The 26,576-nt window shown below is 41.6% G+C and overlaps 1 protein-coding gene across 3 annotated transcripts in view; it reads right to left on the reverse strand.

The window, feature by feature from the left end:
* Nucleotides 1–731: 731 nt before the first annotated feature.
* Nucleotides 732–26,576, reverse strand: part of LOC135504045 (F-actin-monooxygenase mical1-like) — a 47,841-nt gene continuing 21,996 nt past the window's right edge. The window contains exons 13-27 of one of the 3 annotated variants that reach the window (XM_064922301.1): nucleotides 25,533–25,680; nucleotides 25,062–25,258; nucleotides 22,337–22,437; nucleotides 21,745–21,798; nucleotides 21,165–21,399; nucleotides 19,658–19,728; nucleotides 18,755–19,424; nucleotides 16,959–17,177; nucleotides 16,610–16,728; nucleotides 14,188–14,301; nucleotides 13,407–13,500; nucleotides 6,767–6,860; nucleotides 6,386–6,456; nucleotides 4,882–5,127; nucleotides 732–4,733 (exon numbers count right to left, since the gene is read on the reverse strand). In XM_064922301.1, the coding sequence (XP_064778373.1) occupies nucleotides 4,919–5,127; nucleotides 6,386–6,456; nucleotides 6,767–6,860; nucleotides 13,407–13,500; nucleotides 14,188–14,301; nucleotides 16,610–16,728; nucleotides 16,959–17,177; nucleotides 18,755–19,424; nucleotides 19,658–19,728; nucleotides 21,165–21,399; nucleotides 21,745–21,798; nucleotides 22,337–22,437; nucleotides 25,062–25,258; nucleotides 25,533–25,680 (2,396 nt within the window). In that variant the 3' untranslated portion in view covers nucleotides 732–4,733; nucleotides 4,882–4,918. Of the gene's footprint in view, nucleotides 5,128–6,385; nucleotides 6,457–6,766; nucleotides 6,861–13,406; nucleotides 13,501–14,187; nucleotides 14,302–16,609; nucleotides 16,729–16,958; nucleotides 17,178–18,754; nucleotides 19,425–19,657; nucleotides 19,729–21,164; nucleotides 21,400–21,744; nucleotides 21,799–22,336; nucleotides 22,438–25,061; nucleotides 25,259–25,532; nucleotides 25,681–26,576 lie in introns of all 3 variants that reach the window. The other 2 variants (XM_064922302.1, XM_064922300.1) reach the window with 2 other exon arrangements.

Genomic DNA, 26,576 nt, shown 5'->3' on the forward strand with positions numbered 1-26,576 from the left:
ATACTCACCCATTCATACATAAAGCCCAAGGTTAAAACTTTGGGATGACCCTTTGTAACTTTGGCCAGGTGATGTATATTGTAAGTGTTGTACGCAAGCACTGTAATCAAGGGTTCCTGATTAATCTCATGATCTCTTCTTCCTTTGCTGAATAATAAATATAGAGGATGAGGGTTCATATTTATACTAATAAAACCTGCATGAGATTAAAGAAATAGGTACATGTAGGACATTCACCTTGATAAATGTACATGATTTTGCAAGGTGAGACAATTAGCAATAAAAGGTTATGATAATAAACATTTGAGGTATAATGCTTCACCTGCCCTCTTTGTTTGGCCTGCAAATGGGGCTTTGTTTTGCATCAATTAGGCTGCGTTTACACAGGCAACCCAATTTGGATCTTTTCCAATAATTTGTCTTTTGATCAATCAGATCAACTCTTTTGGCCAATCAGATCAACCTTATGCCAATAATTGGGCAAAAGATCAGAATTGGGTTGCCTGTGTAAACGGATCCTTGGTGAATCTGGCACATGATTATACAATAATTGAACATCTAACTCATTAAGGCTTCAGGTCGTTTCATTTCGTTTGGTTGCAGAGAGTGGAGACATTTGCATAACACTTTAATAAGAGGCCTATTTCTCTGCAGGGTGCTCGCGTTGTGTGCCTAAGTGAGTTGGTCCACTTTGAGCTCACCTCTGCACCTCAGAGCACCAGCTCCTTCAGTAGGTGACATAACCTCTTTTATTACTTCCAGTATTATATTCAGGTTATTAAAACAGTCCAAGAGTCAGATATAGTTGTTTTGCACTGCTAGCAGGTATTACTGAGCATGTTCAATTTGCTATGAAACAAAATACAATACTTCTTTATACTAGATTATGTCTTGAAAGTCAATTCAACGCCAGTGCCATCAGAATAAACTGTACATTACAGCCAACACTCGCTGAATTTATAGTTCATGGGCAATTTGTGAAGTCACGTGACAAACTCTGTCACACAATGTAATGTACCACTCTCTAGTGGTAACCATTAGGACCAGCAACAAAACATGGAAACATGATGGAAAAACAGTCCACACATGTCTTATACAGCAAACAACTCCAATACTGTACGTATAATCTAATAACTAAGGGTTCTAAGGGTTCAATCTGTATTGTGGAAGTTCAGCATTAGAGCATGATTGACATTTAAAGGAAAGGTTCCCGCGTTAGCGGATAGTGCATTCACAGCAAACGCTGCATATGTCCACTAAATCGGAAATTAGCTTTACATTTCTATCAAACAATCTGTAACGCTTCAGCGATACAGATTAAATAGAGTCCTTAGGAAAAGGAGCTGAAACGGCATTATCTTTATTTGAATTTCTGCAAAAGTACTGTCCTGGCAGCACAATAAGATACATAGGCCTATGGCCGGGTCTCAATCACAACAGTTTTCCCTATATTAAACTTGGCCATACAGTTAACATATTTATTTACAGAGATTTGCAAATGACAAATGATGGCTAAGGGTTATAGTCAACAACAAAAAAATACCCGGTCACTTCAGAATGTATTTCACCGATACACTATTATAGGCTGCGTTTAGACAGGCAGACAAATTCTGATCTTTTGACCAATCAGATCAGCTCTAAGAAAGATTGGTCAAAAAACACATTTTTAGAAAAAGGATCAGAATTGAGTCTTAGTACCACACATATCCACAAAGTGATATAAAATCCATCCAACATGGATTCCGAGAGAGAACCATTAACCCCTGAGAATATTTTATTTAACTCGGCAAGTCAGTTAAGAACAAATTCTAATTTACAATGACTGCCTACACCAGCCAAACCCAGACGACACTGAGCCAATTGTGCGCCGCCCTATGGGACTCCCAATTACAGCCGGTCGTGATACAGCTTGGATTTGAACCAGGGTGTCTATAGTGACACCTCTAGCACTGAGATGCAATGACGTAGACCACTGTTATATTGTAATTACTTTGCCACCATGGCCTATTTATTGCCTTACCTCTCTTAACCTATCTCATTTGCACATGCTGTATATAGATTTTTTTCTACTGTATTATTGATTGTATGTGTGTTTATTCCATGTGTAACTCTGTGTTGTTGTATGTGTCGAAACACTTTGCTTTATCTTGGCCAGGTCACAGTTGCAAATGAGAATTTGCTCTCAACTAGCCTACCTGGTTAAATAAAGGTGAAATAAAAAAAACTAAAACTGCGCCACTCGGGAGAATAACATTAACTATCAATGTAACATGCAAAGCAATCCACAACATGAGCCACTGAAAAGTGCTAACAAAGTGAAAAATTATAAAAAATAGTAATAGCAATAATATCATATATTTAAAGCCCCCATGCAGTCTTAATTACTTTTTTAATCATCACTGTACGTCTAATAAAATCACGGTGTTATTTTACGAATATAATATATATTTTTTAATATACTCAGTCTGATCGTGTTGATACAAATGTTTGATGCAAATATATTTACATACACAGCCCTGAATGGTGGATAGCATCGTCTAGACAAGGGCTCGCCAACCCTGTTCCTTGAGAGCTACCGTCCTGTTTTTCAAACAGCTCTTACACAAAAAGGGCACTATCATTTCAGTGTGTAATTTTGACATCAGTGTGGAAATATCGTTTAAAAAAATGGAAAATCACATCAACTGCACTGACCCTTTAACATTATATATGATTATATATGATATATATATATACACACACACTTAGAAATAAATGTCACTTAGAAATAAATGTCCTTGTTTTTTAAATAACTTTTTTTGTCCATTAAAATAACATCAAATTGATCAGAAATACAGTGAAGACATTGTTAATGTTGTAAATGACTATTGTAGCTGGAAACGACAGATTCTTTAATGGAATATCTACATTGGCGCATAGAGGCCCATTATCAGCAACAATTACTCCTGTGTTTCAATGGCACGTTCTGTTAGCTAATCCAAGTTTATAATTTTAAAAGGCTAATTGATCATTAGAAAACCCTTCCGCAATTATGTTAGCACTGAAAACACACTAAAACTGTTATGCTGATTAAAGAAGCAGTAAAACGGTCCTTCTTCAGACTAGTTGAGAATCTGGAGCATCAGCATTTGTGGGTTTGATTACAGGCTCAAAATGGCCGGAAAAAAATAACTTTCTTCTGAAACTTGTTAGTCTATTCTTGTTCTGAGAAATTAAGGCTATTCCATGTGAGAAATTACCAAGAAACTGAAGATCTCGTACAACGCTGCGTACTACTCCCTTCACAGAACAGCGCAAACGGGCTCTAACCAGGATAGAAAAAGGAGTGGGAGGCCCGGTGCACAACTGAGCAAGAGGATAAGTACATTAGAGTGTCTAGTTTGAGAAACAGATGCCTCACAAGTCCTCAACTGGCAGCTTTATTAAATAGTACCAGCAAAACACCAGTCTCAACGTCAACAGTGAAGAGGCGAGATACTGGCCTTCTAGGCAGAGTTGCAAAGAAAAAGCCATATCTCAGACTGGCCAATAAAAATAAAAGATTAAGATGGGAAAAAGAACACAGACACTGGACAGAGGAAGATTGGAAAAAAGTGTTATGGACAGACTAATCTAAGTTCGAAGTGTTCGGATCACAAAGAAGAACATTCGTGAGACGACGAAAAAAATGCTAGCGGAGTGCTTGACGCCATCTGTCAAGCATGGTGGAGGCAATGTGATGGTCTGGAGGTGCTTTGGTGGTGGTAAAGTAGAAGATTTGTACAGGGTAAAAGGGATCTTGAAGAAGGAAGGCTATCACCCCATTTTGCAACACCCTGCCATACCCTGTGGACGGCACTTAATTGGAGCCAATTTCTTCCTACAACAGGACAATGACCAAAAGCACAACTCCAAACTATGCAATAACTATTTACGGAAGAAGCAGTCAGCTGGTATTCTGTCAATAATGGAGTGGCCAGCACATTCACTGGATCTCAACCCTATTGAGCTGTTGTGGGAGCAGCTTGACCATATGGTACGTAAGAAGTGCCCATCAAGCCAATTCAATTTGTGGGAGGTGCTTCAGGAAGCATGGGGTGAAATCTCTTCAGATTACCTCAACAAATTGACAACTAGAATGCCAAAGGTCTGAAAGGCTGTAATTTCTGCAAATGGAGGATTCTTTGAAGAAATCAAAGTTTGAAGAACACAATTATTAATTCAATTAAAAATCATTATTTATAACCTTGTCAACACCTTGACTATATTTCCTGTTCATTTTGCAACTTATTTCATGGAAAATAAGGATATTTCAAAACACATTTTTATGGCCCAATTGTTTTTGTATTGTATCTAATTTTGTCACTACATTATAGAAAAGTAGAATTGCGATAATCTCATTACCTTTGTGCTTAGCAGAACTAGCTGATTTAGGTTTACCAAAATAAATGAACATGAATCCAGAATCCATTTGAAACAATACTGTCCAACCCACAGAATATAATATCTCCACAATCCACCATGTGTTAAGAACATGCGACTTTGGGTCCTTGGCTTTGTATTGTCAGCAGGTCCTCAATGAGGTTGGTGTGAGTTCAGCTGGCTGTGGTGGTCTCTTTATCCTGGGGCTGCTGCTGGAGCAGGACTGCCTTGACTGCGGATGGACTGCCCATGGGGACAGGCCAGGAAGGACAGCCAGTTATCCAGGCCAGGGTCTGTGTCGTTGCCTCTGGTCAGTATACTGTACCTCAACACTGAGCACAACACTTGAGGAGAAATACCTTCACCAATACATCTTTGGCTTCGCAAATGCAACATTATGGGTGTGTCTGTAAGCAGCAAGTCTCTACTAATATATTTAAGTGTGTATGCGTGTGTGTGTGTGTGTGACAGTGGGTGTACCTGGAGGTGTCACCCTCACGCCCAGTCCAAGCCATCCTCACGCCCAGTACACCTGTGCCCCAGCTGAGGCTGTAGGGTGTCTCTTGACCTCTAGCAGCGAGGTGGACTGCTGCTCATCAGTCTCCGTCTCTTGTAGTCTCTTCTCGTCTAGGAAGGCCACCAGAGAGTTCCTCATGTCCACCACCTCCAGCATATCCTGCAGCACACGCTCCTCTTCTGCCTGCTGCTCCACAGACTTCTCAGAATCTGGGGTGGACACGGACATAACGAAAATGACAAACTTTAAACTGGAGCTGAACAGAAAGAAGTCTATCCGCACACTGTTTGCTGCTCCCGATAAGTGATCTTTCAACAATGCTATCAGTAGCTAGGTTTCCATCCAACTGGCGACAGACTTTCATGCAAATATTCTCAAATCCGCATGAAAAAAATAAATGCATTTTCCCACTAGTGGTGTATTTTTTTTAAACGGACTAGTTACAGATAAAAATCAGTGCATGATGATGTAGCGCACACAAAATGTACGTTTTCATGTAGCGAATAAAAATCTAAAGTTCAATGTGTTTCTATCACATTTTCTACTCTAGCAGTATGTTAAAAAGCAAATGTGCCTACTCTGGTCATGGCACATGTGCTCTAGCCAACAGCTGGCAGATAGTGCAGGTAGGCTCTGCGGCAGTGGAGGCTGGTGGGAGGAGCTATAGGAGTACAGGGTTATTGTAATGGCTGGAATGGAATATATGGAACGGTATCAAACATATGGAAACGACATGATGAGATTACGGATTATGACTGTCAAAATGGCAGTCAAGCATCGATCATCGTCACCAAAATAAGACCCTTAACACTTATTGGAAAGTGGCATCAAGCTCATACCATGCAGTTTCACCACTATTTTTTATTTTATTTAACCTTTATTTAACTAGGCAAGTCAGTTAAGAACAAAATCTTATTTACAGTGACGGCCCACCCTGAACAAACCCGGATGACGCTGGGCCTATTGTGCGCCGCCCTATGGGACTCCCAGTCACAGCCGGATGTGATACAGCCTTGGTGAGATGCAGTGCCTTAGACCACAGCACCACTCGGGAGCCACTGTGAAGTTCATCATAAATTATTTTATCTGTAGCCTAATTTAAACTGCATGGCTTTCCGAGTTATAGTGTGAGGACCACACACCATGTCATTGTGTGACTCCAAGTTTACTTCGATATAATGGTTATTATAGAAATATTTGCGCATAAAGGCGTTTACACTGCCATTTCTCGCATAGCACATTTTACACTAAAAAGATCCCACCATGTTGAATGAACTAACTATCTTCTAATTAGTTTCCATCACAGCTCTTGTGATTTATTTTATATTGTATGACTTTAATCGCATAAAAACTGGATGGAAACGTGGTTAGTGACACAAGTGCAACGTTTCGGTCTGTGTTTCACATTGAAATACAGTGAACATCATGAATATAAAGAAAATAAACTGTTTGTGTAGGGTAACTTACCATCCAGCTCGTATTGTCTCAGTTCCATCTCTAGCGTGCTCTGTTTGTCCTCCAGCTCTAGCTGTCGAGACCTGAGGGGCCAAGAGAAGGAAACACCAGCTGGATAACAACAGGGTGACTCAACCTAGAAGACTGCTTCCGGCTGTTTACAGTCAATGGACCCTTAAAGTAAGTTGTGATCAAACCCCCAAAACAAGAAGTAACTGTTGAATAAGGGTCAGCGTAAACAATAGTGACAGTGTGGAGAGAGTGGGGCTGCTGCTGTGTCCCAACTGGCTTGCTGGAAACTTATGTGCTACACAGAAAACAAAGCATTACTCAATATGTATTGAAATGTGATGAATAAAAACAACAAAAAATAAAACCAGGCTATATACTCACGCCACCATAAGGTCTGACTCCTCAGAGACCAGAGTGTTCTTCTGGTGGACCAGATGGACCCACTTGTCGATCATCCCAGGAGAACCACAGCTGTCTGGGGGAGGAAACAGAGGGTGAATGTCAAAAGTATTTTCCACCATTAGTTGGTGAAAATACAGACGAGGATTACAGTGCCTTCAGAAAGTATTCATATCCTTTGACTTTTGTGTTACAGCCTGAATACAAAATTGATTAAATATTATTAGTAGTATTATATATTTTTTTACACAATATCCCATAATGACAACGTGAAAACATGTTTAGACAGTTTTGCTAATTTATTGTAAAAGAAATACAGAAATATCTCATTTACATAACTATTCACACCCCTGAGCCAATACATGCTAGAATTAACATTTGGCAGCGATTACAGCTGTGAGTCATCCTGGATAATTCTCTAAGAAATTTGCATACCTGCACATTATTCTTAAAAACAATTGTTGTTGATAATTGCTAGACAGCCATGTTCAAGTCAATCCATGTCAAAACTGTAACTAGGCCACTCATTGTCTTGGTAAGCAACTCCAGTGTATATTTGGCCTTGTGTTTTATGTTATTGTCCTGCTGAAAGGTGCATTTGTCTAGAATGAAAGGCAAAAAAAGAAAATACAGCCCGACAGGATGTTCTCGATTGTGCATCTGTAAAAGTTTGTGAGTGTTTTCGGTGACAAGCCAAATGTCTTCAGCCTCCTGAGGTTGCGCCTTCACCACGCTGTCTGTGTGGATGGACCATTTCAATTAGTCCGTGATGTGTACGCCAAGGAACTTAAAACTTTCCACCTCCTCCACTACTGTCCCATCGATGTGGATAGGGGGGTGCTCCCTCTGTTTCCTGAAGTCCACGATCATCTCCTTTGCTTTGTTGACGTTGAGTGAGAGGTTATTTTTCTGACACCACACTCCGAGGGCCCTCACCTCCTCCCTGTAGGCCGTCTCGTCGTTGTTGGTAATCAAGCCTACCACTGTAGTGTCATCTGCAAACTTGATGATTGAGTTGGAGGCATGCATGGCCACGCAGTCGTGGGTGAACAGGGAGTACAGGAGAGGGCTGAGAACGCACCCTTGTGGGGCTCCAGTGTTGAGGATCAGCGGGGTGGAGATGTTGTTTCCTACCCTCACCACCTGGGGGCGGCCCGTCAGAAAGTCCAGGACCCAGTTGCACAGAAAAGAGTCGAGACCCAGGGTCTCAAGCTTAATGACGAGTTTGGAGGGTACTATGGTGTTAAATGCTGAGCTGTAGTCAATGAACAGCATTCTTACATAGGTATTCCTCCTGTCCAGATGGGTTAGGGCAGTGTGCAGTGTCTGTGGTCTGTGGACCTATTGGGGCGAGAGGCAAATTGGAGTGGGTCTAGGGTATCAGGTAGGGTGGAGGTGATATGATCCTTGCCTTGTCTCTTAAAGCACTTAATGACGACAGAAGTGAGTGCTACGGGGTGATAGTCGTTGAGCTCAGCTACCTTAGCTTTCTTGGGGACAGGAACAATGGTGACCCTCTTGAAGCATGTGGGCACAGCAGACTGGGATAAGGATTGATTGAATATGTCTGTAAACACACCAGCCAGCTGGTCTGCGCATGCTCGGAGGCCGCAGCTAGGGATGTCGTCTGGGCCAGCAGCCTTGCGAGGGTTAACACATTTAAATGTTTTACTCACCGATGCACTTGCTAATAAACTCGCCCACCGAGTTAGCGTATACATCAATGTTGTTGCCTGGGGCTATCCGGAACATATCAAAGTCCACGTGATCGAAGCAATCTTGAAGTGTGGAATCCGATTGGTCGGACCAGCATTGAACAGACCTGAGCACGGGCATTTCTGTTTAAGTTTTTGTCTATAGGCTGGGAACAACAAAATGTCGTGGTCAGATTTGTCCGAAAGGAGGACGGGGTCCGCGTCGCGGAAGTTAGAGTAGCAATGACCAATAATGCTGCTAGCTCGAGTCATTCGACATGCTGATAGAATTTAGGGAGCCTTGTTTTCAGATTAGCTTTGTTAAAATCCCCAGCTACAATACATGCAGCCTCAGGATATATGGTTTCCAGTTTACTTAGAGTCCATTTAGTTATTTCAGGGCCTTCGAGGTATCTGTTTGGGAGAGGGATATACACGGCTGTGATTATAATCAAAGAGAATTCTCTTGGTAGGTAATGCGGTCGGCATTTGATTGTAAGAAATTCTAGGTCAGGTGAACTAAAGGACTTGAGTTCTGGCATGTTGTTATGATTACACCACGAGTCGTTAATCACAAGGCATATAACCCTCCCTTCTTCTTACCAGAGAGATGTTCGTTTCTGTTGGCACGATGCATGAAGAAACCGGGTGGCTGTACCGACTCTGATAACGTATCCCGAGTGAGCCATGATTCTGTGAAACAGAGAATGTTACAATCTCTGATGTCTCTCTGGAAGGCAACCCTTGCTCGAATTTCGTCTACCTTGTTATCAAGAGACTGAACATTGGCGAGTAGTATACTCAGGAGCGGTGAGCGATGTGCCCGTCTATGAAGCCTGACCACAAGACCGTTCCGTCTGCCCCTTCTGTGGCGCCGTTGTTTTGGGTCAGCTACTGGGATCAGATCCATTGTCCTGGGTGGTGGTTATTCCTGGTCGTAATGTTGGTAAGTTGACGTTGCTCTTATATCCAATAGTTCTTCCCGGCAGAATGTAATAATACTTAACTAAGAATGCGAAGCGACCATCTCCGTCGGCGCCATCTTGCGATTCCTTGCCGATGACAAGAATACCCATAACATGATGCAGCCACCACCATGGTTGAAAATATGAAGAGTGGTACTCAGAGATATGTTGTGTTTGACCCAAACATAACACTTTGTATTCAGGACATTTCTTTGCCACAGTTTTGCAGTTTTACTTTAGTACCTTATTGAAAACAGGATGCATGTTTTGGAATATGTTTATTCTGTACAAGCTTTCTTCTTTTCACTCTGTCATTATGGTTACTGTGGAGTAACTAAAATGTTACTGATCCATCCACAGTTCTCCTTTCCCAGCCATTAAACTCTGCAACCGTTTTCAAGTCCCCATTGGCCTCATGGTGAAATCCCTGAGCGGTTTCCTTCCTCTCCGGCAACTGAGTTAGGAAGGACACCTGTATCTTTGTAGTGACTGGGTGTATTGATACCCCATACAAAGCATAATTAATACAGTACATTCGGAGAGTATTACAGCCTTATTCTAAAATTGATTTTTTTTTTACCTCTTACACTTATGGTGGCGCTATTTCATTTTTGGAAGAAAAACGTTCCCGTTTTAAACAAGATATTTTGTCACAAAAAGATGCTCGACTATGCATATAATTGCTACTGTTCGAAAGAAAACACTCTGACGTGTCCAGAAATACAAATATCTTCTCTGTGCGTGCCCTTTAACGTGAGCTTCAGGCAAAACCAAGATGACTTGGCATCCAGGAAATGACAAGGATTTTTGAGGCTCTGTCTTTCATGATCTCCTTATATGGCTGTGAACGCAAGAGGAATGAGTCTGCCCTTTCTGTCGTTTCCCCAAGGTGTCTGCAGCATTGTGACGTATTTGTAGGCAGATCGTTGGAAGATTGACCATAAGAGACCACATTTACCACGTATCCGCCCGGTGTCCTGCGCCGAAATTGGTGCGCAAAAGTCACCTGCCAGTATTTTTCCATGGGGCACAGAGAGAAAGCAAGCTTCCATGAACTGCATGTCAATGAAGAGATATGTGAAAAAACACCTTGAGGATTGATTCCAAACAACGTTTGCCATGTTTCGGTCGATATTATGTAGTTAATCCGGAAAAAGTTTCACGTTGTAGGTGACTGCATTTTCGGTTCGTTTCGGTAGCCAGGCGCAATGTAGAAAACGGAACGATTTCTCCTACACACAGACGCTTTCAGGAAACACTGCGCATTTGGTATGTGGCTGGGAGTCTCCTCATTGAAAACATCAGAAGCTCTTCAAAGGTAAATGATTTTATTTATTTGGTTATCTGGCTTTTGTGAAAATGTTGCGTGCTACATGCTACACAAAATGCTATGCTAGCTTTGCATACTCTTACACAAATTAGTCAATTTCTATGGTTCAAAAGCATATTTTGAAAATCTGAGATGACAGTGTTGTTAAGAAAAGGCTAAGCTTGAGAGCAAACGCATTATTTTAATTTTATTTGCGATTTTCAGAAATCGTTAACGTTGCGTTATGCTAATGAGCCTGAGGCTTAGTCACAATCCCGGATCCGGGATGGGGAGTTTCAAGAGGTTAAATAAAAAAATCAATCTACACACACACACAACACCCCATAATGCCAAAGTGAAAGCACATTTATTAAAAATACTATTCAGAAATACCTTATTTACATAAGTATTCAGACCCTTTGCTACGAGACTCTTTATTAAGATCAGGTGCATCCTGTTTCTATTGATCATCCTTGAGTTGTTTCTACAACTTGATAGGAGACACCTGTCATAAATTCAATTGATTGGACATGATTTGGAAAGGCACACACTTGTCTATATAAGGTCCCACAGTTGACAGTGCATGTCAGAGCAAAAATCAAACCATGAGATCGAAGAAATTATCTGTAAAGTTCCAAGACAGGATTGTGTCGAGGCACAGATCTGGGGAAGCATTGAATGTCCCCATGAACACAGTGCCGCCCGGACAAACCGAGCAATCAGGGGAGAAGGGCCTTGGTCAGGGAGGTGACCAAGAATGGATTGTCACTGACAGAGCTCCAGAGGTCCTCTGTGGAGATGGGAGGAGCTTCCAGAAGGACAACCATCTCTGCAGCCCTCCACCAATCAGGCCTTTATGCTAGAGTGGCCAGATGGAAGCCCCTCCTCAGTAAAAAAGGCACATGACATGCCACTTGGAGTTTGCGAAAAGGCACCTAAAGGACTCTCAGACCATGAGAAACAAGATTCTCTGTTCTGATGAATCCAAGCTTGAATTCTTTGGCCTGAATGCCAAGCGTCACGTCTGGAGGAAACCTGGCACCATCCCTACGGTGGAGCATCGTGGTGGCAGCATCATGCGGTGGGGAGGTTTTTCAGCGGCAGGGACTGGGAGACTAGTCAGGATCAAGGGAAAGATGAACAGAGCAAAGTACAGAGAAATCCTTGATGAAAACCTGCTCCAGAGAACTCAGGACATCAGACTGGGGTGAAGGTTCACATTCCAACAGGACAACGACCCTAAGCACACAGCCAAGACAATGCAGGAGTGGTTTCGGGACAAGTCTCTGAAAGTCCTTGAGTGTCCCAGCCAGAGCACGGACTTGAACCCGATATAACATATTTGGAGAGACCTGAAAATAGCTGTTCAGCGAAGCTCCCCATCCAACCTGACAGAGCTTGAGAAGATCTGCAGAGAAGAATTGTAGAAATTGCCCAAATACAGGTGTGCCAAGCTTGTAGCATCATACCCAAGAAAACTCTAGGCTGTAATGCTGCCAAAGGTGCTTCAACAAAGCACTGAGTAAAGTGTCTGAATATTGATGTAAATGTGATATATTTTCAGTTGATTTTTTATAGAATCAGCCCCCAAAAATATATATACACATTTTGGCTTAGTCATTATGGGGTATTGTGTATATATTCATGAGGGAAAAAGCTATTTATTCCATTTTAGAATAAAGATGTAACAAAATGTGGAAAAAGTCAAGGGGTCTGAATACTTTCCGAATGCACTGTAACTTTACCATGTTCAAAGGGAAATGCTGTTATTTTTACTCATCTATTAATAGGTGCACTTCTTTACGAGGCATTGGAAAACCTCTCTGGTCTTTGTGGTTGAATCTGTGTTTAAAATTCACTGCTCGACAGAGGGACCTTACAGATAATTGTATGTGTGTGGTACAAAGAAAAGGTAATTATTGAAAAATCATGTTAACCACTATTACTGAACACGGAATGAGTCCATGCAACTGATGCACATTTTTACTCCTGAATTTATTTAGGCTTGCCATAACAAAGGGGTTTAATACTTATTGACTCAAGACATTTCAGCGTTTTATTTTGAATTAATTTGTAAACGTAATTCCACTTCGACATTAAGGGGTATTGCACCTTTCTGCTGTGGAATTATGTTTACAAATAAACTAAAAATGAAACGCTGAAATGTCTTGAGTCAAGTATTAAACCCCTTTGTTATGGCAAGCCTAAATAAATTCAGGAGTACAAATGTGCTTAACAAGTCACATAATAGGTTGCATTGACTTACACTGTGTGCAATAAGTGTTTAACATGATTTTTGAATGACTACCTCATCTCTGTGCCCCACACATGCAGTGACACAAAACCTAAATGTAATCCATTTTAATTTCAGGCTGCAACGTAACAACATGTGGAAAAAGTCAAGGGGTCTGAATACTTTCGAAGGCACTGTATATGATTGCTGAAGAGCAAAAGACTAAAAAAGTCCATCTGTACATTGCTGGCTTACTAAAGTTAACCAAATACCGGTGTAATTACATCCATCAGAATATCAAAGGATCAAAGATGAAAAGTAAAATCCCTGTTGTTAAGGGCAAGCTAAGGTCAATATTTTCCTAGTTGTTGTTAGTGGTCATTGTGTTAGTTAGAGCAAATGGATCTGTCTGGGTTCCCACCTTCCTCTCCTCTGAGTACCTGCTCCAGCACCACACCTTCATCCTCCAGCTCTTTATACGTCACCTCAATCTCCTCCAGTCGCCTCTGGATTGACTGGAGAGGACAAGCAGAAGATGGTTAATATTGGATAAGCAGCAATCGTCAATATACTGCGTCCAGTGTTAAAGGGATACTGCGAGATTCTGGCAATTTCTTTTTACTTACCCAGAGTCAGATTAACTCGTGGATACCATTTGTATGTCAAATCAAATTTTATTTGTCACATGCGCAGAATACAACAAGTGTAGACCTTAATGCTTACTTTCAAGCCTTAACCAACAATGCAGTTTTAAGAAAATACCTAAAAAAGTAAGAGATAAAAGTAACAAATAATTAAAGAGCAGCATTAAAATAACAATAGCGAGGCTATATACAGTGGTTACCGGTACAGAGTCAATGTGCGGGGGCAACGGTGTTGAGGTAATATGTAGGTAGAGTTATGACTGTGCATAGATAATAGCAAAAGGTAGCAGTAGCGTAGAGGGGGGGCAATGAAAATAATCTGGGTAGCCATTTGATGTCTCTGCATGCAGTATGAAGGAAGTTAGAGATAATTTCACAAGCCAATACTAACTAGTGTTAGCGCAATGGCTGCACGCAGAGACATGAAAACTGTATCCACCACGAGTTCATAGGACTCTGGGTAAGTAGAAAAATGGCATAATTGCCAGAATCTCGCAGTATACCTTTCACTATTCCAAAGCAGAGCTGATTAGATAACTTGGTGAACTGTGAACGGACCTGGGCTTTGTGGAAGCGCTGCATCTCAGATGTCTTGGCCCGACGTGCCAAAGTCCTCATCTTCATCAGCTGTAGCTTCTCAGCCTTCACAGGGTCTGAAGGGACGATCTGGAACTAGAGACAGCAGAGTAAGGGTGAGTGTGTGTGTAGCTAATAATAATATACAGTACCAGTCAAACGTTTGGACACACCTACTCATTCAATGGTTTTTCTTTATTTTTACTATTTTCCACATTGTAAAATAATAGTGAAGACATCATAACTATGAAATAACACATATGGAATCATGTAGTAACTAAAAAAAAAAGTGTTAAACAAATCAAAATATATTTTAGATTCTTCAAAGTAGCCACCCTTTTCCTTGATAAAAGCTTTGCACACTCTTGGAATTCTCTCAACCAGCTTCACCTGGAATGCTTTTCCAACAGTCTTGAAGGAGTTCCCACATATGCTGAGCACTTGTGAACAAAAAAAATCTAAAATGTGGACTCATCAGACCACTGGTCTAATGTCCATTGCTTGTGTTTCTTGGCTCAAGCAAGCCTCTTCTTATTATTGGTGTCCTTTAGTAGTGGTTTCTTTGCAGCAATTCAACCTTAAAGGCTTGATTCACGCAGTCTCCTCTGAACAGTTGATGTTGATGTGTCTGTTACTTGAAATCTGTGAAGCATTTATTTGGCCTGCAATCTGAGGTGCAGTTAACTCTAATTAACATATCCTCTGCAACAGGGGTAACGCTGGGTCTTCCTTTCCTGTGGTGGTCCTCATGAGAGCCAGTTTCATCATAGCACTTAATGTTTTTTGTGACTGCAAAAAACGTTCAAAGTTCTTGAATTTTTTGGGGATTTACTGTCTTAAAGTAATGGTAACGGTGGACTGTCGTTTCTCTTCGCTTGTTTGAGCTGTTCTTGCCATAATATGAAATTGCTATTTTACTAAAATAGGGCCATCTTCTGTATACCACCCCTACCTTGTCACAACACAAATTATTGTCTCAAATGCATTATCCAGTTGGATTTAGGGGGCGCCATTTTAATTTTTGGATGAAAAACGTTCCCGTTTTAAACAAGATATTTTGTCACGAAGATGCTCGACTATGCATATAATTGACAGCTTTGGAAAGAAGACACCCTTGGCGTTTCCAAAACTGCAAAGATATTGTCTGTGAGTGCCACAGAACTGATGTTACAGGCGAAACCCAGATAAAAATCCAGCCAGGAAGTGCCGCATTTTTTGAAACCGCCTAATGCCAATGACTCCTTATATGGCTGTGAATGAGCTATGAATGAGCTTACGTTTTCCACGTTTTCCTCAAGGTGTCTACAGCATTGTGATGTCTTTTTAGGCATTTCCCTTGAAGAATGGCTGTAAGGGACCATATATGGCATGTGGTGACATGGTGTCTCCTGCAGAAAACCTTGCGTAAAATACTGAGGTAGCCATTTTTCCAATCGCTTCTTATGAGAAACCAACTGCCTCGACGGATATATTATCGAATATATTTGTTAAAAACACCTTCAGGATGGATCCTAAACAATGTTTGCCGTGTTTCTGTCGATATTATGGAGCAAATTTAGAAAAAAAGTTTGCCGTTATAGTTGTAGCATTTTAGGGTTGATTTCTCAGCTAAGCATGATGAACAAACGGGAGCTATTTCGCCTACAAAAATAATATTTTTGGAAAAAAGGAACATTTGCTATCTAACTGGGAGTCTCCTGAGTGAAAGCATCTGAAGTTCTTCAAATGTAAATGATTTAATTTGGTTGCTTTTCTTATTTTCGTGAAAATGTTGCCTGCTGCCAGCAGAGCCTAGCATAGCATTATGCCATGATAAACTTACAAATGCTTGTCTAGCGTTGGCTGTAAAGCGTATTTTGAAAATCTGAGATGACAGTGTTGTTAACAAAAGGCTAAGCTTGTGTTTGAATATATTTATTTCATTTGCGATTTTCATGAATAGGAAAAGTTTATAGGGGTATTCATGTCTGTTGCGTTATGCTAATGCATTTGAGGCTATGATTACGCTCCCGGATTTGCTCGTCGCAACTGGTTAAGAAGGAAAGAAATTCCACAACTTAACAAGGCACACCTGTTAATTGAAATGCATTCCAGGTGACAACCTCATGAAGCTGGTTGAGAGAATGTGAAGTGTGCAAAGCTGCCGTCAAGGCAAAGGGTAGCTACTTTGAAGAATTTCAAATATAAAATACATTTTGATTTGTTTAACACCTTTTTGGTTACTACATTATTCTATATGTGTTATTTCATAGCTTTGATGTCTTCACTATTATTCACTATTATTAATGTAGAAAATAGTAAAGAATTAAGAAAAACCCTGGAATGAATAGGTATCTCCAAACTTTTGACTGGTACTGTATATATAATGAAATTCCATAGATGGCATTAAAATGCCAGCCCTTACCTTTTCATCATATAAATCCATGCCATCTACTCCAAACATATCCAACTCATCATAATCATCATCATCATCATCTTCAGCAGCACCACCATCTTCAGATACACTGTGGTGATAGTGTACTTCTGTGAAGATATAGAAATTAAATAATTCATTCAGGACAGATATGAAGAACATGGGAATCAACAACTGCTGGTTGCTCTTTCGAGGTCCAGGTCAGGTATCTGGAAAGCACTTTTGTGACAACTGTTGCTGTACAAAGCCTATACAAATACATGTTATTGATTAAATAGATAGATAAATACTGTGGCAAAGCTGAGACAGTCCAACCACACCACTTTACAGGGAGCTTTACCTGGGTGGCTGTTGAGGACGCTGAAGCGGTAGTCCCTCCTCGGCCGAGGGGAGGAGAGGTTCCAGGGGGAGAATTTGGAGCGGACCCTGCCGTGTTGACCCTGGCCCTCTTCAGGCTCCTCTTTCCTTCTGAAGCAGCGGCGGTTCCTGAGCTCCCGGATGTGTCCCGCCGGCCTCGAGCCCCCAATCCAGTAGCCCTCCTCCTCCTGGCAATCTGCACCTCAAATCAAACTCGATTTAACCCTCAAGCTACCAACTGTGGTAATATTGAACAGAACTTATCATCATACCTCAAAAGGAGTTACAGTGCATTCGGAAAGTATCCAGACCCCTTCACTTTTTCCACATTACAGCCTTAATTTAATATTGATTAATTTTGAAATTGAGCTCAGGTGCATCCTGTTTACATTGATCTTCATTGAGATGTTTCTACAATTTGGAGTCCACTTGTGGTAAATTAAATTGATTGGACATGATTTGGAAAGGCACACACCTGTCTATATAAGGTCCCACAGTTGACAGTGCATGTCAGAGCAAAAACTAAGCCATGAGGTTGAACGAATTGTCCATGGAGCTCAGAGACAGGATTATGTCGAGGCACAAATCTGGGGAAGGGTACAAAAACATTTCTGCAGCATTGAAGGTCCCCAAGAACACAGTGGCCTCCATCATTCTTAAATGGTAGAAGTTTGGAACCACCAAGAATCTTCCTAGAGCTGGCCGCCCGGCCAAACCAATAACCTGATGGCCACTGACAGAGCTCCAGAATTCCTCTGTGGAGATGGGAGAAACTTCTCTGCAGCACTCCACCAATCAGGTCTTTATGGTAGAGTGGCCAGACGGAAGCCACTCTTCAGTAAAAGGAAAATGACAGCCCGCTTGGAGTTTGCCAAAAGGCACTTTAAGGATTCTCAGACCATGAGAAACAAGATTCTCTGTTCTGATGAAACCAAGATTGAACACTTTGGCCTGAATACCAAGCGACATGTCTGGAGGAAACCAGGCACTGCTCATGACCTGGCCAATACCATACCTACGGTGAAGCATGGAGGTAGCAGCATCATGCTGTGGGGATGTTTTTTAGCAGCAGGGACTGAGCAATCTACAGAGATCCTTGATGAAAACATGCTCCAGAGCGCTCAGGACCTCAGACTGATGCAATGTTCCCCTTCCAATAGGACAACGACCCTAAGCACATACCCAAGACAACACAGGAGCGGCTTAGAGACAAGTCTCTGAATGTCCTTGAGTGACCCAGCCAGAGCCCGGACATTAACCCGATTTAACCTGAACATCTCTGGAGAGACCTGAAAATAGCTGTGCAGTCAACCTGAGCTAGTCCAACCCAACAGAGCTTGAGATGATCTGCAGAGAAGAACTCCCCAAATACAAGTGTGTGCCAAGCTTGTAGTGTCTTACCCGTGAAAACGCGAGGCTGTAATCGCTGCCAAAGGTGCTTCAACAAAGTACTGAATAAAAGGGTCTGAATACTTACGTAAATGTGATCCATTTTTATTTTCTATACATTTGCAAAAATGTTTAAAAAAAAATAAAAAAAGGTTTTTGCTTTGTAACTACAGTGCATTGTGTTTAGATTGATTAGAAAAACAACAATTTAATACATTTTCGAATAAGGTTGTAACGTAACAAAATGTGGAAAAAGTGGAGGGGTCTGAACACTTTCCGAATGCACTGTATATTCCATCCTCCCCATTTAAAATCCTAACACTTACAGTTAAAACACAGTAGAAGAGATCAAAACAAACAAAAGCAATAATAAAAGAGGAGGATGAATACCTGGAGGTTTGGGTGGGCTGGGACCCCCTGCTGTGACTGTTGAAGAGGAGCAGGAGGAAGAACCAGGTGTCTCTGAGTCAGAGTCCAGGCTGAAGCTCAGATTGACTAATTGGTTCTTCTCCTTGTCGGTGAGCTGCAGCTTCCGCAGGGACTGCTTCGCAGGGGCTGGGATTGCCTTGGGGGTCCCTTTCTCTCCTGCTGCTTCGAGGGACCCCTTCTCCCCTACATGGGTCGGTGACATGTCCCTTTTTGGGGTGGGGAGGATGGTGCGTGGTTTGGGTACAGGAGGGAAGGCCTGAGGGCTGGGGATTTCCGAACAAGATAGACGAGGTTTTGGGACAGGGGTCGGGGGGTATGAGGAGGGGTCCTCAACCCTCTCCTTCCCCTCCTTTTCTTCCACCTCCTTTTCTTCCTCCACCTCACTGGCCTTAAACCCTTTCTTCAGGTAAACGTCTATGGGTGGATTTGGTGGGACATGGGGCTCCTCTACAGGATTAGATTGTTTGCTGCTGGGGTGTTCCTCACCCTGAGGAGCCTTTGGTTTAGGAAGACCCAAGTCTAGAGAGTACTCTTCATCATCATCATCATCTTCAGAGGGACAAGGTGAGGGCTCTTCACTGGAGATCCCATTCACACCTCTCTCCTTCTCATTGTGATCTTCTATTGTATCCTGGAAGGGATAACATTAAATGAATGGAAGAAGCACTGTAGCATTGGCATTGTATTATGTGATTAAACATTCCTCTATAAATGAATGGTTAAAGCACAATGTCCTGTGAAAGTAACTAGTCATTTGAGTCAAAAGCAATGTACTACATAGACAAGTAAGCCACAAGCTGGCAACATGGTATGCAACAGAATGGTTTAATTTCCCATCTGCTCAAACTCAGAACAGAGACCCACCTGAACGGATGGGCATAGTTGCCCGTTCCCCATCTCTAGTTGTTCAGAGTGGAGCTCACAGTAGAACTTCCCTGCGGGCACATGAGAAGGAAAACAACAGCTTTCAGAGAGTCTGGATCTGGCACGTTAGAGAGAGACGCTACTTAATAACCCTTTCTCCTGTTCCCCTTTTCACATGAACCATAAAACATGTAAAAGGGTATCTTGCATTCATTTTTCCATATGGTGCATAAATAAATTAAACTGTGCTGTATTTATCATACGGAAATGTAAGTTTTAACTTCCTACAGGTACGACAGCTTTTGGAATAGACATAGCTATATTCTGTTTCTGTTTTGACAAAAGAGGGAGTAATTTGCAGCCTTTTTGCGAACTGACAAAATTTAACATAACATTTCACACAAAATATTTTCCATGCTTGAGTAAATAATGACCATGGAAGTCCCACTTGTACAATATCATGATGTTCCATTGTACAGTAACATGACGTTCAATTGTTCTACTGTACAGTAACATGATGTTCTACTGTACAGTAACATGATGTTCTACTGTACAGTAACATCTGCTATTGTACAGTAACATGATGTTCTACTGTACAGTAACATCTGCTATTGTACAGTAACATGATGTTCTACTGTACAGTAACATCTGCTATTGTACAGTAACATGATGTTCTATTGTTCTACTGTACAGTAACATGCTGTTCTACTGTACAGTAACATGATGTTCTACTATACAGTAACATGATGTTCTACTATACAGTAACATGATGTTCTACTATACAGTAACATGATGTTCTACTGTACAGTAACATCTGCTATTGTACAGTAACATGATGTTCTACTGTACAGTAACATGATGTTCTACTGTACAGTAACATCTGCTATTGTACAGTAACATGATGTTCTATTGTTCTACTGTACAGTAACATCTGCTATTGTACAGTAACATGATGTTCTATTGTTCTACTGTACAGTAACATGCTGTTCTACTGTACAGTAACATGATGTTCTATTGTTCTACTGTACAGTAACATGCTGTTCTACTGTACAGTAACATGATGTTCAAAAGTACAGTAACATGATGTTCAAAAGTACAGTAACATGCTGTTCTACTATACAGTAACATGATGTTCTACTATACAGTAACATGATGTTCTACTGTACAGTAACATGATGTTCTACTGTACAGTAACATGATGTTCTACTGTACAGTAACATGATGTTCTACTCTACAGTAACATGATGTTCTACTCTACAGTAACATGATGTTCTACTCTACAGTAACATGATGTTCTACTCTACAGTAACATGTTTTATTGTACAGTAACATGATGTTGTTATTTAATAGAATCTCGTAAAAAATCCTGCTTCTAAAAGATTCAAAAGGCTCATTGGGACCCTATAAATAACAATTGTTACTAAAATTGCAGATGACCCACTAGCCTATTGTCCTGAAAAAGAGTACCCGAGTATAGGCTGTGGTACAAGCGGTGCTCACTACTCACCAGTGTGCTGGTTGAAGGTATACCCGCCCAGTCTGAGGGTGGTGCCGCACTGATGGCAGGTGAAGCAGCTCCGGTGGAATAGCTTTCCCTCAGTACTGATCCTCTCCAGAACATAGACCCGCTCGCAACAGAAGTAACACTCCTCATTGCTACTGATGCCTGGCGTCAGGCTCGGTTTAGGGTCAGGGTTCACAGGGTCAGGGTTCACCTTAGGGGCCGAGAGAGGAGCTAAAGGCTGGGGGGAAAGAAATTGAGAAGAAGGGTAATATTTTTACAGTAGTTCAATAACATAGCACAAAAACATGCGCTTATGGTTCAACATTAGGGAGTAGTCCTGAAGGCCAACAAAAGACGCACAATACAAAATTACAAATCTGATGGGCTCAACAACTCTTCACTCTGTGTACATGTCTCTGGGTTGTGTATCCCAGTAGTAATCAAATAGAGGAACAAAGCACAGAAACAATTTATAGTATAGCAGTTGGAGTAGTCCTGAAGTCTGCAGATGCATCCATCAATAAAGAGAAAGGTTAGCTCTGTACTGTATGTGAGCCTCTGATAATAAGGATACAATACTCACATCCTTTTCCTCTCCCATCATCCCGTTTCCGTCTTTCTTGCTTGCCAGTCTATCCTGTGTAAAAGAGAAAACAGTCATGTTACCACGTTTATGGTTTAAATGACAGTAACTGAATAACCTCAAAATGACCAATGCTTTAGATTATATCTTGCATGTTTGAAAAGTATCTTTGCCATTACAGTTGATTTTGGAAAAGGCCAAAATAAATTGTAAACCTCATGCAGCATGGTCTTATTTATAATAAAGAACTAAAACAATCAAATGATCATTAAAAATACTGTAACTAGTGAAAATTGAATGTACAATGAAAGTATAATCACGAGAAACAAACTAAAATGACAGGGCATACGAATTTGAGTTTCTCATATAGAAAACTCAGCGACAACATGCAGCTCCTCGCGGCTCTGCAGGGAGTTGCATGAAAAATAATGACGTCCATACGAAAGAGGTTGGCCTACTCCTCTTTTCACCCAAAAGACAACTGGTTTTGCACAAATGTTCTTATCCAGTCTATCCCTGATATAAAATAAATACTAAACAGCCAACGACAGTGGTCTCAGTGACACCATGCAGCTGCTTGCCTGAACCTTACCTTGCGTCGCTGCAGAGAGTTGTGCTTGAGGTTGTTGAGGAAGACCACAGCAGCCCGAAAAGACAGGGTCTTGGATGGCTTCAGGGGAAGGCTCTGAGTTTCTGCAGCAGAGAGAAATAAACACAATCTTTAGTGTCCTCCTGCTCTGTTCTAGCGGAACAACAAACATGCTCATCTGTGTGTCAGCCAGCCAGCCGATCCCCTTACATAGTGATTCTATACCTCCAGCATCACAGAGACAAGACAAAGCCAAGCGGAGCAACTGCTCTCCAAGCCTGCTTCCAAATGCTGGATCCCAACTGAAAATCTCTCTCCTACACACTCTGCTAGTATTTACCAGAAAAACCTCCGGCAGCAAAAACAGCCTGGGAAAATCCCTACTCCTCACAGGAATAGTAGCTCGATCTCTTTTAGGTGAGGCTGAGGCTAGTCCCACCCGAGCCTGATAAGCCATTTCCTCAGAGGCTGATGCTGTTTGCTTTGGCTGCTGCCTGCTTACCCACCGAGCGCAGGAGAGCGGCACAACCCAGGCAGCCAATCAGGGCTGGTTATGAGCTCAGCCCCAGCTACTCTAACCAGAGGCACGCTGGGTAATGCTCTTAAAGTGACAATGACAGCCCTCTCCCTTTTATCAACATCAAACACATTTCAGAGGGAAAAACACCTGAGCCCTTATACAAACGGGGTTACATAAACTGTGTACTGTCTGAACAACTGACTTGGGACCAGATTCAATTCCTTTCACTAATAATACGCTATTGATACAATTAATCTTGGTCCAGCGTTTTAAGAAATGCCAACTACAAATATGCCAGTAAGCATCTTCATGTAATGAATACAACTATGCTCAATGACAAGATAACAATGTCACAGTAACAGAAAATTATATAAATATACATAATGTAGTCTCGTGAAAACAGACCAACACCACATTCTTGTTCCTGGAGTCAAGGCTACAAGTGATCAAGCAAACAATCATAGTGATTATTACGTAACATGTACGACAAACATTGACCGAATGCAGGTATTCCCAAACTGGGGCATTGTCGGGGGTACGCCAAATTACGTCGGGGGTACACAATATAAAATATAAAAAATGCACAATATATACACAATATAAAAATGTGATTCAAATGTTTTTTCTTTTTTATATAAAAAAAAACAACGGGGATAAACAAACATTTGGCTGAGTTTTTTCTCTCGCCTGAATAGCCTCATTTCACTGCCAAAAATGTAATTAAACCATCTAGTATTCAGCAAAATAACAACACAATGTCAAATACAGGTAGCCGAGTCAAATAATTAACATCCAGTCACATTAACTGTTACTCTCTCGTGGAAATTCCACTAACGGTCAGTATGTAGCTAAACGTAGCTGCTGCTCATATTGGTATCTGTACTGATGGCGCAAAAGCCATGACAGGGAGACATAGTGGAGTGGCAACGCTCATGCAAGCAGTTGCTCCCGACGCCATTTGGGTACACTGCAGCATCCACCGAGAGGCTCTTGCTGCCAAGGAAATGCCTAATAGCTTGAAAGACGTTTTGGACACTACAGTGAAAATGTTTAACTTTGTTAAAGCAAGGCCCCTGAACTCTCGTGTATTTTCTGCATTATGCAATGATATGGGCAGCGACCATGTAAAGCTTTTACAACATACAGAATTGCACTGGTTATCAAGGGGCAAAGTATTGACACGTTTTTTAAAATTGAGAGACAAGCTTAACCTTCATTGACCATCATTTCCACTCGCATGACAGCTTGCATGATGATGAGTTTCTCACATGACTGGCCTATCTGGATGATGTTTTTTCTCACCTTAATGATCTGAATCTAGGATTACTGGGACTCTCCACAACTATATTCAATGTGCAGGACAGACTTGAGGCTATGATTAAGAAGTTGGAGATCTTTTCTGTCTGCATTAACAAGGACAACACACAGGTCTTTCCATAATTCTATGATTTTTTGTGTGCAAATGAACTCAAGCTTACGAACAATGTCAAATGTGATATTGTGAAGCACCTGAGTGAGCTGGGTGCACAATTACGCAGGTTCTTTCCCGAAACAGATGACACAAACAACTGGATTCGTTATCCCTTTCATGCCCTGCCTCTAGTCCACTTATCAATATCTGAACAAGAGAGACTAATCAAAATTGCAACAAGCGGCTCTGTGAAAACCAGATTTCTGGATTGGCCTGCGCTCAGAGTATCCAGCCTTGGCAAATCGCGCTGTTATGACACCGATGCCTTTTGCAACTACGTACCTACGTGAGAGTGGATTCTCGGCCCTCGCTAGCATGAAAACTAAATACAGGCATAGACTGTGTGTGGAAATGATTTAAGTCTGAGACTCTCTCCAATACAACCCAACATTGCAGAGTTATGTGCATCCTTTCAAGCACACCCTTCTCATTAACCTGTGGTGTGTTATTCACAATTTTCAATGAACAAATAAGGTTTTATATGTAAGATGGTTAAATAAAGGGCAAAATTATTAATTATTATTATTTGTGCCTTGGTCCTATAAGAGCTCTTTGTCACTTCCCACGAGCCGGGTTGTGACAAACTCACACTCATTCTTATGTTTAATAAATGTATCATATAGTGTGTGTGTGGCAGGTTTACAATGATGGCAAAAAACAACATTTGAGAGTGTGCTGACCCTAGTGCTAGAGGGGGTACGCAGCTAAAGTTTGGGAACCACTGCCCTAATGCATACCTTTAGTAGGTGTCCTTTCATTGAACTCATCGTGGATCTGTGTGAGGTAGTGCACCATGGAGAGCTTGTCTATCTGTCCCTTGAAAGACATCTCCCTGGCTGACATTATGGGAAGGATGCCCAGCTCTCTCTCCAGGAAGTTGAAGGCCAGCTGGTTATTGTAGACTGCATTAGACTCCTCCAGAGAGGACATGTCACTGTGGAGGAAGAGGTTAGGGATAGCTACTATGTTGACCAAGGGCATGTTCAGGAGGGCACACAATAGCAAAACTATTTGTAACAGAACACAGAAGTTTGTTTTCTTATTGGACAGTTAGTACCATGAATAACTTGAACAGGAAAAGTCCTTCAGACCAATTAAATTTGACTAGGCTTATGGGTAAGTTTTTCCTTCTGTAGTACTACTTGTGCATTTGCTACATATGTGGTGGATACGTTGGCTTGCCCCCCTTGTAAAGCCCAGAGACTCACATGACATGGGGTCTGAAGGTGTTGATGAGGGCACACAGGGCCAGGCCAGACCTCCAGGACTGGTTCAGATCTTTCACATTCACCCTGTCGTACCCTGCAGTGTGCTGCTGGCACCACTTCAAAAGCACCGCAAACGCTCCAACCGAATCTGGGCCATGAACACACATAGGAACACTGCATTAGGACGATGAAACATAGTGACATTGCATCAAGGCAGGCATTGAAATAATTCTGTGATTCATAGACAGACAGTTTACATTCCAAGTTGGGCATCTAAGGATGCAACAGATGCAGCAGCCATTTCTATTTCATTCGGAACTTTAACACCCCTTGAATTATCAAAACAAATACATACAAAAATTATTTGCCCGCTATGCCAGGGGTGGGTAATTCCAGTCCTCGAGAGCCTGATTGGTGTCACAGTTTAGCCCAAGCCCCACCTAACATACCTGACTCAAATAAATCACATAATCATGATCTTCAGTTTAGAATGCAATTTGATTAATCAGCTGTGTTTGCTAGGGATGGATTACCTGAACGTGTAAATAATACTCGGACCAACTGGCAAGTGTCTTCCCTGACATTTTCAACCTCTCCCTGACGCACTCAGTAATACCTACATGTTTCAAGCAGACCACAATAGTCCCTGTGCCCAAGGAAGCAAAGGGTACCTCCCTAAAATGATTCCTGCCCCGTACCACTCACATCGGTAGCCATGAAGTGCTTTGAAAGGCTGGTCATGGCTCACATCAACACCATCATGCCGGAAACTCTAAACCCACTCCATTTCGCATACCACCCCAACAGTTGCACAGATGACACAATCTCAATCCACACTGCCCTTTCCCAAAGGAACACCTATGTGAGAATGTTGTTCATTGACTACAGCTCAGCATTCAACACCATAGTGCCCACAAAGGTTATCACTAAGCTAAGTACCACGGGACTAAACACCTCCCTCTGCAACCGTATCCTGGACTTCCTGACGGGCCACATCTTCCACACTGATCCTCAATACTGGGGCTCCTCAGGGGTGCGTGCTTA

Source organism: Oncorhynchus masou, chromosome 18, assembly GCF_036934945.1.
Source record: "Oncorhynchus masou masou isolate Uvic2021 chromosome 18, UVic_Omas_1.1, whole genome shotgun sequence".
Lineage (NCBI taxonomy): Eukaryota > Metazoa > Chordata > Actinopteri > Salmoniformes > Salmonidae > Oncorhynchus > Oncorhynchus masou.